General features: G+C 42.6%; 1 protein-coding gene across 3 annotated transcripts in view; it reads left to right on the forward strand.

Annotated features, from left to right (window-relative positions):
- GPATCH8 (G-patch domain containing 8) overlaps positions 1 to 19,253 on the forward strand; it is a 52,966-nt gene that overhangs the window by 23,061 nt on the left and 10,652 nt on the right. For 2 of the 3 annotated variants that reach the window (XM_075278248.1, XM_075278249.1), the window contains exons 3-5: positions 3,688 to 3,760; positions 14,441 to 14,508; positions 17,273 to 17,359. In XM_075278248.1, coding sequence (XP_075134349.1) covers positions 3,688 to 3,760; positions 14,441 to 14,508; positions 17,273 to 17,359 — 228 coding nt within the window. Of the gene's footprint in view, positions 1 to 3,687; positions 3,761 to 8,235; positions 10,598 to 14,440; positions 14,509 to 17,272; positions 17,360 to 19,253 lie in introns of those variants that run through there. The other variant, XM_075278250.1, reaches the window with a different exon arrangement.

Genomic DNA, 19,253 nt, shown 5'->3' on the forward strand with positions numbered 1-19,253 from the left:
ACACCTATGGAGCATCCCCGTCCCTTCCAGTGTAGAATCCCAGAGGAATTGGTAGTGTATCTGCTCCACTGAAGGGAATGAATGGGAGCTCAGCAATTGACCTCTGAGTGCAGCCGGCAGGATCTGTGGACTCTGAGACCAGCTGGCCTCAACTTGACCAGTGTCAACCCTTCCACTGCCAGGGGGCCTTACCAGGAATAAGGTGAGGGCCAGCCGGCAGTAAGAAAGGGCATCTGCGCCAAGTTGGGTGCCATTTGGCATAGCCTAACTCCACTGCTTCCTCTCTGTCCGGCCTTGGTGGTGTCAACTTGTAGTGAGCTGCAGGGTTTGGTTTTGAGGGGCTGATCAGGGTCTCTCAGCCCTGCAATATGCATGAGAATCCCACAGTGAGCATTTAGTTCTTACTACAGAGCACGCTAAGCTGAACTTATCACCCACTCAAGAGCTGGTGAGGGTGGAGTGAGGAGTGCAGGATAGAGGTGGCATCTGTTCACTTGCAGTCCAGCACTTGGCCTAAATACATGTCCACACAGCTGTCATTCATCTGATGGCCACAGTGCATTTTCCCTGGTGGCCATTGCTTAGTCACAGCTGCCCTCCATCCCCTTCACTGTATGGTATTGTAAGAGAAATCCCAAACCGCTATACTGTATAACAGTACATGTATTGTGCTGAAGGACTGCGTGTATAATGCCAGTATACACAATGCTTCTCCATTGTATCTGCCATTCCAGCAATAACCAAGAAGTCATTCTGTTAGGGTGCCAAGATTGTGCCCTTCACACGGCACACTCCACAACAGCCTTGCTGCTGACCAGATATTCATGCACTCCAACTGGGTTGTCACATAACCCAGTGAGTAGAATGGGGGCTATACTGTTAGCAAGAGGTGATAATGGCTGGATTAATGTTTTCCCAGCAGTCATTGCTCTTGACTGGCTCTGTAAGTGACGCAAATGTCTGCCCAATGCATCCATCACCCCTCCGTGCCATATTTTTTGTTTTCTTTTAACTTCTTCATTTCTCCTGTCTTTCTTTTAAACCCCCTCTCCTCTGTTTTCCCCAGCACTCAGTCCATCCCCTCCGATTTACCAAATTTTCTTTTAATTTTTTTTTTTTTTTTTTTTTTTACAATTATTTTGTCTATGCCTTTTCATTTCACCTTCCTGCTTTCACCTATCTTATATATTAAGCCTTTAACTTGCAAGCAGTGGCTTGGTGACAATGCAAGAAAAAAAAAATACATTAAAAATACAAAAATAAACAACAAATCTGTGTTTCTTACTGTGTTACATTTAATTGTTCCTTTGACAGCCCTGTTTTTAAAGCCAGGTTCGTATTTCCACTCCACTTGTATTATCTTTTGGAAACTAGCAATGCTTCCCCCATTTTGTCTGTCTTTTTTTAACCTTTCTTGTAGAAAATTCATAGTGACCTTTCCTGTGCCCATGCAGAGTGCCTCCCCTCCTCTCAGCAGCCACACTTGCCAATACGGTGCACTCGGTGTCAGATGTTCTTTAAGAAGACGTCAGGTGCTATTTGTATTTGTGACAGTAGAAATCTGGCCCTTTGTACTGCGCTGGCTACGCTCCAAACCAGGACTGGCTTTAGCCAAGTGTAACCAAGCATTCTTTCCACTAACATAGCTGGCCAATGCGTAAGATGAGATTGTTTTTTATTTTTTAATTAAATAACCCGGTTGTGCATTTTTCCTAATGCCCACAAAGAGCACGGCCGTTTCACTGCAGGAGGGTTATAATTCGCCTAATAATGTCTCAGTAGGCCGCCTAGGGATTTCCCTCCTTATTGCTGCCTTTTTAGATTTCCTGATTCAGGCCTTCTCTGATCACATGAAATGAGCGTGGTGTTCCTTATGTTGGCAGACTCGGTGTTTTTGTAACAAATTGGCAGCCTTCAGTATTTTCTCTCTCAGCACGGCATTGGTTGTCGTTTATAGGATTCCTGCTTTTTCTGATCAGTGGGAACTGTTTGAAGGGTCTGTGATTTAGCATCACTATCAAGCGGATCAATGATTCCCGGACCCGGCTGTTATTAGTGGGTACTTAGTGACACCTCCCTACTCTGCCAGTCTGCAATGCGCCTTTGTGCATAGGAATGCAGAACAAGACTCCCTTCTATGTCCTGCTATGTTCCACCCTGCAGTATGAGTCACCCATCTCCCCCCTCCTCGGCCTTTCTCTATTGTTTCCCCCCTCCCTTCCCCGTGCCTTGTAGTGCCTCCCCTTCATCATTGCTCAGAATTATTGTCTCCGCTGCAGTCTGCAGATTCAGTATGCGGCTCCTAAACTGTTAAGTAGTGATGAAACTAGCCTTGTATGCCAAAATCTATATAGAAGTCTTCCTGTCCTTATTCACTGATATCCATGCAGCTACACTTTGATTTCAAGAAGGCACCTCACCCCCCCCCCTCCCCCACGGTGGGCTTTGTTCACTGCGTCTTGTGCATTTCCACACTCAAGGTCACTTCAAGGTCACTCATCTTCTAGCGATCAATTAAATGTGTAAAGGGGAGATGAGACACTCTGCTGGGACCCCCCCCCCCCCCCTTCCTTGCCTCTGTTTTGCTTTATCATTTGCACTTGAACATCCTTGGCTGTTAACCCTGTTCTAGTCCTGTCTCACCCGATGCATTAGATGCTATGCAATCATTCATGATCCTCATTTCATAAAGCCAGACCTGCAGGTGTATCTCTCCTGTTTACTTCTACCCCCCATGATTATTATTATTATTATTATTATTACTCTACCTAAATAACACTAACACAATGGTTTCTTCCGAAAAAAAAAAAAATAACGTTTTGCTGCATGCTTTTAGTTACGTCTGAGAAATGTAATGATGGAGGCTAGTTGGAAGCCAACGGGTATCTACCTTAGTAATCCACTTTGCTACTATGGCTTCTCCCACAATCTTGTTTGTTTGGAAATGTCCCCAGGAAATTGGGTGTGCTGTCCCATGGAGAGCTAATCAGAGCCATGCCCGCTCCGCTCATGATCCCGGTGATAATCTTTGCCGCCTCATTTTATCATCGGCTAAAATGATTATGCTGCATCGCCTTGGCGGCATACAGTGCTAAGCTTGGCAGTACATGCCGGGGCACGTAGCTCTACTGCTGGAAACTTTATTGGTTGCATACTTGGAATCTAGCATAGATACAAGCTTTTATTTCAGTACTAAAGAACGATTCTTGTAATACACCCCCCACCCCTGTCTTCTGTGCCTTCTCGTTGGCTCTCTGTGGGATAGCACCTGCCTTGCGGTCCAGGTGGTGGATAGATGTTTGTCTTATGCTCTGTGTTTTCTCAATTTCATATTGGACTCATATCCACGTATGTTCCCACCAATACGTGTTCTTCAGATGACTTCCCCCTGGTTTGACAAAACTGGAGGGGCCACTAGGAGTGTCACCATTTTATGAGAAGTCCGTAGTGTAGGGAGCACAGTGTTTTATGTCACCATACACTAGAATTTTTTTATTTATTTTTTTCTTCCTTTGAAATGGTCAAGCTACCTGTTTATGATATATACTTTTATCGCATGACTTAGTTCTCACAAAACTCGGTCACTGGTGGAGAATCAATGACAGAGGGGAGGGGGGGGCCAATTTTATTACTGGAATATTTTCGTGTTTTTTTTTTCTCCCCCTCCTTCTCTCCCCAATCCATCAGGATAACATCGGACATCGCTTGCTGCAGAAGCATGGGTGGAAACTCGGCCAAGGCCTGGGGAAAACTCTTCAGGGTAAGTGAAATGCCATCTTAGATTTCAATGTCTTCTGAAATGTTTATCATTCAGTCTTCATGTGCTTCCTGCACTCTCCTTTTCTCACCTATTTTTTTTGCTTTTCCAATTCCCCCTTCTGTTTTGCAACTGCAAGAAGATCCGAATATTACAGATTGGAGAGTCAGATTCACCTGAAATACCCCTCCTCCCCCCGTGCCTTATACATTGTAGAGTTAGAGCCAGTGAGGATTGGGCTAGTGTTGTCTGTGTGTCGTCTGTTGATAGTTGGGTCTTGTCTACTTTCTAGTGAATATTTAGGGGGTTTCTCAGGACTACAGTATTCGTGAGAGTCTGACTTCCAGGCGCAGAAAACACAACAATTTGATATTGATGGCCTATCCTGAAGATAGGTGTTATGAAAAACCCTTGGGATTTGTTGGTTTTTTAAGAGGATCAGTGACCACTCTCTTCTGCCTTATATATGCAGCCATCTATCACTTGTGTAAAAGGCAGACGTAGTGCTTTTCTGATAAATATAGTGGACTGCACTCACATTACGCTATGTTTACATCAGCGCCTTATATCTTCCCTTTGTGAATTTGTAAAAAAAAAAAAATGGACACAAATGGTTGCCCTGTTCATACCATGATCTTTTTTTTTTTTTTTTTTTTTTTTTTTTTATCTTGGGGGGTGTTTTTTTTTTTTTTCTTCTCTCTATCAAAACTCGATGCCCAACCCCAGCACCCCCCAATCTTCATGCTTCACTGTGAGCATACACAGAGAAGAATGAAGAGGGGAAAACAGATTGCAAAATGGGCACAAATTGATCACAAATTACTGTCCATTAGTAATCCATTTTGTCTGCCGCCCATAGACCTCAATGCTGTCAGTCATGTTGATGGTTTTAAAAACCCATTGGAGACTGGTCTTGTCTGTAATGTGTTTCCTTTAATAGGGCAGCATATAGAAGTCCATTCATCCTGTTGTGATCCAGTCGAAACATTGTATTTTGTATTAAACCTATGGCCGTAAGTTCAACATAGGTCTGTTTGATCATTTAGCATACTGTTAATTTCCCTGACCATTCCATTGATATTGCTTGCCTTGTTTTAAATGTTATTATTGCTACGGATGTAGGATAATATGTGTCCGTCAGACATCAGTAACCACTTCACTATTGAACGTCCATACCCTCATTTACTATGGAGTCGGGCACATTTGAATCTTCACCTCTTTCGTTCCTAATATGGCAACAGGAACATTTCCTTTTGCTACCGTTTTTTGCAGTTAAAGGGATTCTACCATTAAAATCTTTTTTTTTTTTTTTTTTTTTTTTTTTTTGTGGTTAAGACGTCGGAATAGCCTTTAGAAAGGCTATTCGTCTCTTACCTTCGTCTTCTTCCGGCGCAGGCTCGTAACTTCTAGGCATCAGGCCTTGAGCAGACGCTGCGGACGAAGAAGGAGGTGGCACAGGAGACAATTCTCTGGCAGTGGTGGGGACGCCCTCATCGCTGTTTGAGCGCTGGGGCCCGCCCCCATCGCTGCGAAAGAACTAATTTGCATACTGGTAAAAAACAGTATTTCTAAGGAAGGGCGCAGCGGAGACCACGTCTAAAGGTAAGAGACGAATAACCTTTCTAAAGGCTATTTTAAAGGTTTTAATGGTAGAATCCCTTTAAGGATCAGACTTGTATACAATGTTTTCCACTGCAAAATCACTGCGGCGAAAACAACCAAAATGGGGTTGTTTTTACTGCATATTCTCTGTAGTCCTCAGAGACTTTTAACCTTTGCATGGCAAAGGGTTAATCCGGCAACAGCTTGACATGCTGCAGGTTTTAAACCCGCAGCACACGTCACTTTGCGCTTCAGGTTTTGTAACCCAGATTCCCTCTTAAAGGCCTCTATTCACAGTGCAATTTGACTTGGTGGCCATACATGCTTTTTACTAGGATTGTTCTGCAACAAGTTAGAAAGTGGTATTAGTTGTTACAGTGTCCGGTTTTTAATCGTTTCGTAATCTTTCCGGGTATCTGGCCACTCTAGTTTAATGGATTTCTAAGTATGCTTCACCTTTGGACACAGAAACTGTTAACAGACTCCTTGTGGATATGAGAGGATGGTGGTTTTATTGCGTAAGGTTTATTAAGCCCTTCAGCTAAAGAAGCAGAGTAAAAAACATTTCGGAGCTTAATTAATTGAACCATGTGACATATTTCCTGGCATAGTGTCTACCAGGCTCATGGCAGATCTCCAGCCCTCATCACATGCTGTTCCTTGTGAAGGAAAAATGACTTGTTTGGTTCTGTGAAGACGACGTTCTCCAAGACTACTTAGGGTATGTTCTCACACAGTAGTAATAGTGTGGTTTTCTTATTACGTGAACTACATAAACACCCATTAGAAGTTGTCAAAAACATGTTCAAATTCCTAGTCTCTATAATGTAAGGGTCTGTTCACATTAGTGTTATCACTTCTGATTGCATTCCTGAATCCATTAATAGGTCCAGATGAATTCTGATTGACCCAGTGATAATAGGGGCTTTCTAGCCCCAATAGTGTTACAGTATAGGTCATCAGTATCTGATCGTCGGGGGTCTGAAGCTTGATGTAGATTGGCAGTAACCCTGGGCCACTGCTATTAAGTGGACAGGGCTGCATCTCACCACTAATAGGAGTAGAGTGGTCCCTAAAGGCAACCAGCTCAGCTAATCGGTATGGGGTCTGGGGTCCAACAAACTCTGATCAGATCCTGTGGATAGACCATAAATATTGGGACCAATAAACCCTGTTAAATGGTTCTGCCAGCTTTTCATCATGGATTTGTATCTTTTGATGTTTAAAAGGTTTATGCCATGATTAAGTTTCTGATTTGTGAAGGTCTTACTGTAGACCCCCTACAGATGACATTAAAGGGGTATTCCCACGTCGCATACTCTCCAGTCTTCACTGCTGTAAAATCTTCTTTCTTCCTGGTTTCTTGCATCATTTGGTGGGCGGGGTTTCACATGCAACCTGCCATTTAACTCCGCCCCCAAATTATTGTGTAGCTCCGCCCACCACACAGCTTGATCCTATGGGGCGGCTGAAGGGCCTGTGATGTCATCAAAGGTCCTCAAACAACACTATATGCACAATATTGGACTATGAAGTACAGGCAGGAGCAACTCCATTCTGTGTTACATACAGAGACTGCCTGTCTCTGCCATAATGAACACAATTGAATTAGCTAGCCTGATAACTGGGAGAACAGAAGACGAGTTCAGAAATGAAAGCAGCTCCTCTCCCCTATCTGACAGCAGGAAGCTAGGACATGTGGTGTAGATACAGGAATAGCTAGAAACACAGACTGGCTCCCGTGCACTTAGCCCCTCCTCCCTCCCCCCTGAGAGCAGCGGATACATCACTTGACTCATGAGCAGCTAAGTCAGGGCTTTGTCAACAATGAATTGAATAAAGTAAGATAGTGGACAAACAAAGCAGTTTTGCTGAAGCAATGTATTTAGGAAAAGTCTTACATCCACATTAACAAGCAGTATAGATAGGATCCTTGTGAGGGGACAACCCCTTTAATGCGGGTGCGGTTGCCTCTGACACTCTGGTCATGTCTGATATGACTGGTGCGGCAGCACACATACTTGACTTGTCTCTCCATTCATGAGGGATACATGGGTTCCCAATTCTTAAGTGGTTGGACCACCACTGATCAGATACTTATCACCTATCCTGGGAACAACCCCTTTAAATACTACCTTGAATTACCTCCATCAGCTCCCGTTCTTTGCTTCTTTTAATAGGTAGAATTGTTTTCTTCTCCCATCATTTCCAAACAGGGCAGGGGGCATGATTCTGAGCTCTAATCTAAGAGGCTGGCAGTGTCAGAAAGCTCAATATCATGCCCCTTTGCCTGCTTCTAACTGACACCACCCTCAGGACAGTACAAAACCTAAGTAGCATATCAGGTCCCAAAACTAACTGCTCTGATAGCTCAGGGTTGGTGGGGGCTAGAGTGAAAATGACAACTGTGCTAAAATCAGTGGGAGCACACCTATTAAGTGATAACAACTGAAGTTGATGTATGATGTGCTAGGTCCTCTTTAAGGCCGGTTTCATGCGACCGTGTACTTCCAGCCGGCCCGCGAATTAAAGGCACAGGCAGCGCACGGTGAACATGCAGATGTCACCGGTGCACTGGCCGTGCTTCTGTGGCCCCTTTCATTAAATGGATGCAAGGGCCGCAAAATAGGCCAGGAATTGGACCTGTTCTATATTTTGCAGCCTGTACTGTTGGCCCACACACGTGACCGTGTAATTCAGTCATGTGTACGGGCCCATAGAAATGATTGAGTCAGTGTACTATTGTCAAATACACGGATGCTGAAATACATACTGAAAAGTTTTGTGCACAGAGCCCAACATCCATAGTGGTGCAGCATATACAGAACCTCGGTGGACCATATTTCGTTAGATAAGCTCTGCAGATTTTCCCAAATTGTCAGTGAAACATTACAGCGTACCTGTATTAGGCCCATATGTTGGTTTTGGACATGGAGGTTTTCTCTTGGTATGCATCGCATTGCAACACTTGATGCAGCCCTTTCTGACCCGTGTGGAATATTCATGGCCTGCATGTAACTTTAAACTTCAATTGGATATTTAAAGCTACAGTCTACATAGACCTCACAGGCTTAGGTTACCTTGTATCTATTGGCATTAGATGCTGCCAGCTGTTACACTGTGTCCGGAGCTTTATAGGTGAAGATTTAGTCTCACAGCAGACACCTGAGCATTTCACATGTTTAAATAAAGACTATACATATGAGGTCACATTTCACATTAATGCTATGGAAAAAATGCTTCCTGCTGTCTGCAATCTCAAATAGTTAAGACTGGTGTATTAAACTACCATTAGCATTCTCTCTGTAATATTGCTTTTCCTTAAAAAGGGTTGCCAGTCGCTAGAGAGGCATTTAGCAATGGGAAACACATGCAAATTAAGCTCCATAATGCAAACATTATCTTGCTGGTGACATTGATGGGGTACATTTCTGAAGCATTGTTAAAGGTCCCCATCCAGCCTCTCCAACAGTAAGCAGAATAAGCCGTCACTCCTTCAACTTCCTTGCAGTGGAGTTGCTCTCTCATCTGAACGCTTACTGTGTCATCCATTTGATTGAATGGATCATATGAACATAGGTTGTCCTGTAGGACGAGCCCTGTGATCTGCTCTGTACAACTAACTAAAGTGTAAGCAGCTGGAGTGGACGCAGTAAATGGACTTTTGATTTTCAATCCCAGAGTCGCTGAGTACAGTCCGAGGGTATTTGACCTCACATTTAGGTGCTTTCATGCTGTAGATTGTTGTTGGGGCTTCTTTGCTACTTGACTATAGATTGTAGCATTGAGCAGAAGGAAATGATTGACATCCGCTTTATACTAGGATCCTTTTTCTTAAAAGAAATATGCACCATAGAGTGGTTCTCCAGAACCCATTGTTAAAGGGAGTCTTTCACCAGAACCCAGTGTATCAACCCAGGCCTGCAATTTTAGCTTAGGGTACCTGAACCAAACTATATTTTGCCATTGAGAACCGCTGGCTTTCTTGCCAAGATGTCACTGGTTTTGTCAGTATGTATATGAGTTGTTTGGAGCAATGGCAACATCTTCAATGCTCTAAAGAGGTAAGCAACAACACCTTTGAGGCTCCAAAGAGCTCAATTGTATATTTACAAAAATAGTGATGTCTTGGCATTGGAGGCACTGATTCACAAGGGGAAAACAAGTTAGGTTAGGGTCTCCTTAATCCATATATTTGCAGGACAGGATTCTGGTGGCAGACTTTCTTTATCCACCACAGTACAAGTGCAGTAGTAAACCACAGACACTATAATGAAGAGAAATGACACGGACTGTGATTGTCTTGTTGAGACATACACTTTACCAGGCTTCAGTTGCCCTTACACACTAGATTGTGGATGGTTGTGATCTGTTGTGTATACAGTTCTACCATCAACATTATCGGCTGAATTGCCTGATCTAGGGAGCAGTTTGTGACACAACTTGGCTGGTGATCCGCCAAAAGCAGCCTGTCATGCCAGACACCGATATTTGGGTCTAGTCTGATGCAGGATTCCTATAGTGGGCATCCCATGGAAGAATCCAGGTGAATATGTCTGGTTTATGCGGTCTCTTTTGCATATGCTTTTCCATGTGGTTGGTCAAATCCTAAAAGAACCGAATATGAATATATGAACCCTGAATTGTGGCTGTCTAACAGGTGTGTGATACTGAGTGTAGGCATTTCATATGAAGTCTTGGACTATGTTGACCTCCTCCAGTCTGCTGCTGGACATTTTGTTATGTTTAATAGTGATGCATGAAGTGGCAAAGTCAGCCAGAATCGGTCTTAATAGAGCGGTTCTCTGTCCTGGTTCCTAAAGGAGGTCCAGAGTCCATTATATGGTCTTATGGTGCATATAATGGTTGTCATTGTGACTCAACCCCTTTGTGTATATTCTGGGACTTGATTTTGTAGCGGGTGATCATTCGGTTCCTGTGTCATGATGAAAACCATTGATGCCCGAGGTGGTTTCCCTATAGGTGCAGCAGCTCGTGACATCTGTCCGATCTTTCATCTCTCCATCATTCTGTAGCTCCCTCCCCTCCTATCCTCTGGTGAAGAGAACAAGCTGTAGAGACCTCTTGCTTTTCTTCCCTTCCTTTCCTGAAGAAGCCTTCTCTTCCTGCTAGCCACCTCCCACCCTCTCACCTCGTGATTGCTGCCTAACCAACCGTGTTTCTTTTTTACAGCATAATACCCCTGGACATGTTGTGGTGATGGTAAACTTAGCCGTGGTAATTGAAACTTTCTGTTCAGACTGACTACCTTTTTGTCATCAGTGCACCAATGTTAGGCTTCCTCTCTTTCTGTTCTGTCGTAGCGTTCATATATTGCTTGGACCGTCCTTTCTTCCTCTGTCTTTCCATGCACACATGTCTGGTCCTCGTCCATTATAAGGGACATGTTGAAGGGGGTGTTGGTTTTATTTATTTTGTGTTTCCATTAAATTAAATAATTGCAGCTTGCCCTTCGCCCCTCCTGACCTTTCCTCTTCCCTTCTCCCTTTTGGTTTTCTGAACATTAGCTGGAGGCCTCTGGGAAATAAATGAGACAGAGTGAATCTTCAGAAATTCTAACACTGTTCAATGTGGAGTTTGATTTTTATTTCTATTTTTTTGCGCCACATGATTGAATACTAGCGTTTGCAATAACTGGGTAATGATAGGACGCAGGTTGTGACTCAGAACAGAGGAAAAGGACTTAAGGTGTTTGCAAAGTGGTCTTCAAAATTGAGGCACATAAAGGCTTTATCTTGAAATTTAAACAATGACTATGAAGGAAATGTTCAGCTTTCTTTTTCTCTTAGGAGTTGTTCCACTGGACGGAGGATAAGTGTCGAATCTTTGGGCATCTTTCTGCTGGAACAGGTGTCCTAGGTTTGGCGGACAGTGTCCTGGGTCTGGCAGCTGTTTATGAACAAGCATGACAGATTTCAGCTGTTGGCATATATCACTTATAAGTTGGTCTGCCATGTTGGATTTTTTTTTCAGTTATAAGGTACTTTAGAAGGAAAAAGCCACTTATACCAAATGACCATTCCAAATCCCATTAAAGGAACACCAGACCAGGCCACCAGTCATGACAAGAGATCAAGTGGTCATTTTGTCAAATTAGTTTTTTTAACTACTCGGTCATTGTTGTTCAAGGCACCATTCACCAAATATGGATGGATGGCTGGTTCTGGCTAAAATAGCTAGTATGTTCGGCTAAGTGTGACCAGCGTTGGCCTCCTGGATGTTAGTGGCATTTGTCTGAAACCTATCATTTTTCTCCTAGTTTAGAATAAAGGACCGAAAAGTAGATGGTTAAATATACCTGACCCGAAGCTGAAATATTCTGTTCTGTGCCCTATATACAGAAATATAGAAGAGTCTGGTATCCAGGACACGAACACTAGTTTGAGGCAGAATTACAATTTTTTTTTGTTTTCTATTATCTAAGCTGTCTGGATGGTATGGACAGGCGTCTAACTTTATCTAGCCCCGTTACCCTGTCTCTGTACTGAATTTACTGAACTTCAAGAAAAAAAGACAGTTGAACATCTCCATTAAAATGTAATTTCCCCAAATCTAAGCTTATAGGAGGTTGATTCATCAAGATGCTGCTGTCAGACGAGCAGCTTATCGCCATAGGTCCTGCTCCTGGCGCCCCATGCAGCAGCCAGGCAATATTCCTTGCAGCGCTGTAGTGTTACATGGTATATTCATACAGATGTATGGCTGCTTCAGTTTGCTAAAACGGGAGCTGCTCAAACATATTGGCTGTCAATTCTGGCTCATAGTGTGTGTTCCAGTGCAGTGACCTAGGATGATCATATGGCCCTGATAAGACAGAGGTCATCTTCATGAAACAAGCTCTGGAACATTGGTGGGTTTAATACAAATCAGAGGTGTGACTGCTATTTCCATCTGAAAATAGTATTGTAGGAGAGACTATTTTCAGGCATGGTACACTCTTCAGTCCTTTCCCTCATGGTGTGGCCACTGTTCGTTCTGTATTATACCATTGGGCTCATAAACCACTATTCTGTATTCTGCCTAGTATGGCAGTCTTATGTTACTGTACAAGTAGCCAGACACTTGCGTACGTTCCATGTAGGTTACTCGAAACCAAAGAGAGGAGGCTCATAAGTAGGGTAATGTATATGGTGCATGTCCCCAGTGACAGCTGTTGAATAAAAGAATGTTAAAGGCAAAATCCATTTTAGCTTTCTACTGGGTGCAAAAGGTTCCTTATTAATGGCCGTCTGGAATTGAAGTGTTCTTGGTGGTTCCAGCCATGAAATATTGATTTCCCTTGAAGTGCAGTTTGCTTATACTGCTCATCTGTATTCAATCATTTCATTTTCCATTAAATGAGACAATGGCGTTGAGTCATATGAAGAAGACTCTGTGTTCATATTTGACATATATTAGAGAATTGCTTCTGATATCTGGCACTAAATCGCTGTTATTGCGTTGTGTTATTTTGTTGACTGGTGCCCAAGTTTGTAAACTCATTATAGAGCCATTGCCGGAGATGCCAGATACAGCATTAGCTCTATAATTCATGTTTGTCTTTTGTGCCCACCACGTTCTCAACAGGGTACTGCTGTATAAGAGTATTGGGAGTGGTATACATATTAATATCCCATACAGTAGCTTGAAAGCTTGTCACTTCGCATCAGATCTCTGAGGTATCTGTCTTATGAAATGATGCCCCCCCCCAAGGGCTATATAAAACATTTGCAGCCACAAAAAAAATAAGTAAATTCCTGTAGCTTGTCTTCCAGTTTCATAGCATAAATGACCTCACAGTGTAGGCGAGTGGCTTGTTTTTTTTTGTTTTGTTGTTCTTTGTCCACTGTTCAAGGTAGTCAAAAGTTATGTAAATGGAAGACAGTAGTTGGGGTTGCTGTTCTGTGTGTAGCATGTTACTAGGGTCATATATATGTATGTATCTGTTAGATTGTAGGTCACATACAGCCCTTCCATTTGAAAAAAAAAAAAAATTGACTGGCTTCCAAGATGGCAACCTTCAAAATGGCTTTTGTGTTGGAAACCACCCTACACTGATTTGTGTTCCCATCCGCCATTTTCCATTTATTTTGACCAGCCTGTGTATTTACCCACACTATGCTGCCATATACCTGTGCAGTGTAGGTAGAGGATCTGACTTGTCATAGAGCTGAGTGTTTTTATTATGTTGATCGATTGGGACTGCACCATAGACTATGAAATGGTTTTCAAACCACAGCTTCTATGTATGCCTTTATAGATAATATCTCTGAATGGAACCTGAGCCTTAATGTTTGTACTGAAAACACAAGCCCAATGGTATAAAGTACAGGTGTGTGCCACATACATATCAGGTACCTGGGCAACCATGTATTAACAGTCTGTCTTTTTGCTCAAGGTGGGTGACATGTTCAGGTAAGTTGTCCCCCATTTCCCTTCTGTGTCCTGGACTTACATCCCATTGTGATGTAATCTAAATTGGAATCTGCACCAGTCTGAGATCAGATGCGGTAGTGAATTGCCTGTCTGCTCTTCCCTATTTTATCCCACCCCTCCATTACCCCTTCCCAACCCTGCTTTGGCTGGTTCTGAGTGGATTTCGGATACTCTTCGAAGCAAGAAAACCAAATAAAATTCAATCTGCTGCTAGTTTGATTTAGTTGAGTCAATTCTTTATTTGCATCTAGTCTTTTTCACAGCTTACAGAGCATGCCATGAACGGTTCAGATGCAGAGATTTGGGTCAGCGCTGCCTTCCCTTTCATTGTGCACTTGTAGTGTATTGCTACTTACAGCCAATAATCTTTTGTTGTCCTTTTCATCTTTGTAGAGTATTGTTAATCTAGCATTTCATTGTGGTAAAAATCTCAGAAGGGAAAGGCCATCCCCTGCTTTGAACTATGTGCCTTCATGAGTCTTGCAAGGAGTAAGCTGTGAGAATGACTCTTGTTTGGTCCACTGTAGCTTTCTGGTCTCTGCACTTCAAGGCAAAATTGTCTAACCACTCAAACCCATTGAATAACCAGTTCACCTCTCGAGATTTTCTGTTTTTAACCTTAGCCCTTATCTGTTTCTTCTCCAGGCAGGACAGACCCGATTCCAATTGTGGTTAAATATGATGTTATGGGAATGGGACGTATGGAAATGGAGGTAGGTCTTTTTGAAAAGCTTCTTTAATCTGTCGCTTGGTTAATACTGAAAATTACAAAATAAACCTCAAAAACCTGTTACGTCATGGACAAATTTGTACAATATAAAGCAACTTCTGCTGTGGATAGTCTCATTTAGTACTTTAGAAACTAGACCTGGAATGCACATCCCAATATTATTCTATGCGCTTAACCCCTTGGTGTTCGGCCGCTTACATGGAAACCTATGGCGGTGAGGTATTCGACTGAATACTACTCGCTCATCTCTAGTTCTTACTATACTATTTTTTTATTATTTTTTTTTTTTTTATAGAAAGGTTTGTTAGTGCTAGTAATGGGTTAATAAGTACACCAATATACCTTTAGCAGTGTTTGGCGTGATTTTTTTCTCTCATTAATTTGGCTAATTTATGTTTGGTTCTTTTTGACCTATAAGTAAAATTAATATTTTAGCATCGTTGTGTTTCAGGAGGACAGGTAGGGTAGATATAATAACATGACGTGTACCCAACCTATCAAATTTGAGAGGAATGACTTGCACATCTCTTATTTGTTCCCTAATCTTTTGGGGATAATTCAACATGCCTAATGATTATCCCAGGATTTGTTATACATGTGAGTACTATTTTTAATGTCCCTGACACCCACAGTAGATACTTATCCTGGGGAAAGGGGTCCAATCAAAGAAATTCCCCTTTTATTGTGATTAACCTGAAACCCAATATTTTGCCAAACTCCACTATATTTTTGCGTTTGGGAGAGAGTGTTAGCTGGGTTAGTCAGGAATAAAAAGGCCTAATCGGTAAACGGTGAGGCGCTTGATGGCTAGGTCAAACAGCAGGGGGACGGTGGGCAACCCTCTCCCTTTCCAACTGCTGATGCATGCCATGGTGTATATAGCTGTTTGTAGGCTGGAGTATAACCCTTCAAGAAGACCCTGATCAATCCCCCAGATCACAAATTTGTCTAGGACATAGTCCAGCCAGCAGACATTATCAAATGCCTTCTCCACATCTTCTCTCTTGCCCAACAGCAATGGCTGGAGCTATTCCCATCCAGTACCACCAGCATTTTCCTGAGATTAGATACCGCCGCTCTGTCCTTAATGAAGCCCTCTTGTGTCAGGGCAATTGTGTTGGCATGGGTAAGCCCTTCCCTGGCATGAGTCAGACTTTGATAAACACCATTTTTACTTAATTATTTTCTCTATTTATAAAGTCCCATCATATTCCCCATTCTGTGTTGGATTGAGGAGTAATAAGCTGCAAGGGGACCAGAAATCTGCGGTCTGAAGGCCTTGTCAAATTCTGAACTAAAACCGCCAGGTCCGGGCACTTTATGGTATTTAATTATTTTGATTGTGGCATTTAGTTGGGTGAACTGCTCCTCAGTCAATATCAGAAGTCATGTGTCAGCAAGATTTGTTGTGGGCCCAGAGGGGTCATAAGCATTGCTATAATCATAAAGCTTTTGATAGATATCTCTATATACCTCCTGTATCATACTTGGATGTTAACCTGTGACACCTGTTGCCTGGCTAGGTGTGAATATGGTCTCGCCATCCATTCTAAATTTATTATTCTCCCTGCTTTGCTGCCAAAGCAGTAAAGTTTGGCCTCGTAATCAGATCTACTGAATCTCTCTTCGGTCTAGCTGAAGTTAAAATGGCTGTTCTGGCCCCTTTCCAAGCTGCTAGAGTGCAGGTTTGGGTATGCTAGGTAAGTATTGTAGGCTTGACTTAAGGACTCGCTACTATCCCTGTACACCTCGCTAGCTTGTTTCTCGAGTTGAGACGTGTGTGCTAATATACGTCCTCTCAGCACAGATTTGGCAGCTTCCGCATATAGGGAGCGGTTATGTTTATGTTCACCATTGTAATAATTGTAGCGTTCCCACTAAGATCTTACAACTTGCAGAAAGGTATTATCTTTCTTTAGGAGTATACATTTTGATGAATTTGTATAAGCTCTCTAACCCCTTCACAGTGACCTCTGTATAGGGGAAACCTAACAGCCAAACTGGATTCCCCAATTATCTCTGTCCTATAATGGAGACAATTTGTTTTGAGATCTGTTGACGTGGTGCAGTGCTGCATAGCAATTGCCATTTCTGTGCTTGAGGGTAGTTTTGCCGAGCGCTTGAGGGATCGCCATGAAGTGGATATTGGGCTTATACACCTACATCAAAATATATACTAAGCATCTCATGTTTGTTTCTTTACATTTTAGCTGAGAAGCATATTTCATTGTATTATATTGGGATGAGCAGTGCATTTATTTATTTTTTCTAAAGTGTTGGAATGTCTTTTTAGAAGGTTACCACATTAGACCCTGAGCAACAGGCTGTGACTAGAAAGAAAATGTTCCATTCCCTGCAACGTAGCCATTGGGCAAAATGAGCAACACAATGAAAACTATGAATTGCCTGGGCAGGAACATACCAAGTCCTGCTTACTGTTAAAGGGTAGTTTGTGGTTATTTTTGTTTTCTCCCCCAAATTTGAATTGGCTATATTTTTAAGACTGTCTGTCTTACTACACATTCTGTTGTACAATGAAAAAGGGTCCGTCTGAATCCTGTTGTTCAATAGGAGGAGACTGCAGCGACTTTGCCCTTTTGTTACTTGACAAAAAGAAATGTAATAATGTAAAGGCCCTATGAAAGTTTTTAGCCACAAATTCTATTGTACGGTTTTTAATTATCTATATATTTTTAACTAGTTACAGTTTTTACCAGTTTTACATATTATCTGCTAATGTGTTTTAGCTGGACTATGCAGAAGATGCCACAGAACGAAGACGAGTCTTGGAGGTGGAGAAAGAAGACACTGAGGAACTAAGGCAAAAGTATAAGGTGATGCTTTTTCCCTAATGTTCATAAGACATTTGCAGCAGCTGTCTTACAGGGAGTCTGTCACTGTAACCCAACATATCAACCTAGCCCCACAGACAGGTTAGTGTCACCTTAATAGAACTGTTTTCCCTTATGAAGTGATGTTTCCATTGCGAGAGAGATCGCTGTTTTTCTCAATATGCAAATGAGCTCTTTAAAGCGGCAAGGTCACTGTTGCTTACCTCTTTGGCGCAAAAGCAATTCCCTTATTGCTCCAAAGGGTTCAGTTTGTAAATTGAGACTGACTGATATCTTAGCAATGGAGGCTTCAATCCACATTGGAAACTCCATCAGGTTAGGGTCATCTTGAGTCGATCTGCAGGGCTGGGTTCTAGAGAGTCTTTCCAAGGTTTTCCTTCTAATACACTTATCACCATGCACAAGATGGCAAGGTAATAAATGACTGATTGAGTTCAGTTCCACTCAGCACCATGCAGACCTGTTTGTCCCCTTTTTAGTAGTACAGTCGACTCTCGATATAACGTATTGCTGGGACCGGGAAAAAAAATACGTTATAAAGCGAATACGTTATACGTATATAACGTATTTCACTGTGCCGGACCCCGACTACGTTATTCACGATAGCACCTTTTTCGGCCCTATAAAATACTGTACGTACATGCGTGTGTCATGCACATAACGCCGAATGTAAGAATGTCAGAACGCAGAAGCCAAATTAAAACTATTTACATTTATTTATACAGTACTGTATGTCCGTGTGTGTGTGTCCGTATCATTCACTTTTTAGGACAGAAGAAGTCCTCAATACGGGTTTGTTTTTGTACAGCTTTGGTGCGCAACCCATACAGCGCACTCTCGACGTTTGCTACCTGATTAATGATATGTTCACCGACATCAAAAGCGCTAATGAAAGTCTTCACCTTTTGAAATGAATCGAGAACATCAGAATATTTTGGCACGATTGTTTCGGAAATGGAATTGCTGCTTTCAGAATCAGAATTTGGTTCCTCAACAATACACTCCTCCTCCTGCTCGTTTTCGTATATTTCCTCAACAGAAAGCACTTCTGATGTAATCACCTCATCGTCCATGGTTGCGTACGTTTCGAAATCTAAACCAGACCCTGCGATGAGTTCCCAGCTTGGTGTATCAATAACTTCTTCGGCGTCACCTGGGATTTCTGCTTGCTCCATTTCTTCTTCCTCATTTTGATACAAAATCACTGCTGCTCCAGCTGCTTCTAGCTCTGAAGGTTGAGTGTGGTTTCCAGCACTTTCAAACCCTGCTTTCTGGAAACAATTCTTGATGCAAGCGGGGGTCACTTTGTTCCACGAAGCTACCAGGAAGTGCATGGCCTGGAGAAGGTCCGGTTTTAACTGATCCAATTGGTTGCGCTCCATCAGCGCAAGTGCCCGCTGCACGAGCAAACGCCTGTAATTGTACTTGAGGGACTTAATTACACCCAAATCGAGTGGCTGCAATTTACTTGTGCAATTAGGCGGGAAAAAATAGAGGTCTACGTTGCGTAAACCCTCCACTTCTTGTGGGTGCGCGGGGCAACAATCCAGGAAGAGGGCCACTTTCCTGTTGCGTGTACCTATCTTTGCGTCGAAGGCTCTCAAAAATTGCACGAAAAAATCGCCCGTCATCCAAGCTTTGGTGTTGTTTTTGTACTCACACGGCAGTGTGCGTACGTTCTTGAAACAACGTGGCTTCTTGTACTTGCCTGCAAGGCAAATTTACAGTAATTCAACATTTAAATTAAATTTAGTGAAACTCGTTTATACAGTACTGTACTGTAATTTTAGTTTACTTGCCTATCACCAGTATAGGAATCTTCTCCGAGCCGTCCGCATTGGTGGTAACGAGTACGGTGATCCTCTCCTTGCTCATT

This window comes from Leptodactylus fuscus, chromosome 6 (assembly GCF_031893055.1).
Source record: "Leptodactylus fuscus isolate aLepFus1 chromosome 6, aLepFus1.hap2, whole genome shotgun sequence".
NCBI classification, from domain to species: domain Eukaryota; kingdom Metazoa; phylum Chordata; class Amphibia; order Anura; family Leptodactylidae; genus Leptodactylus; species Leptodactylus fuscus.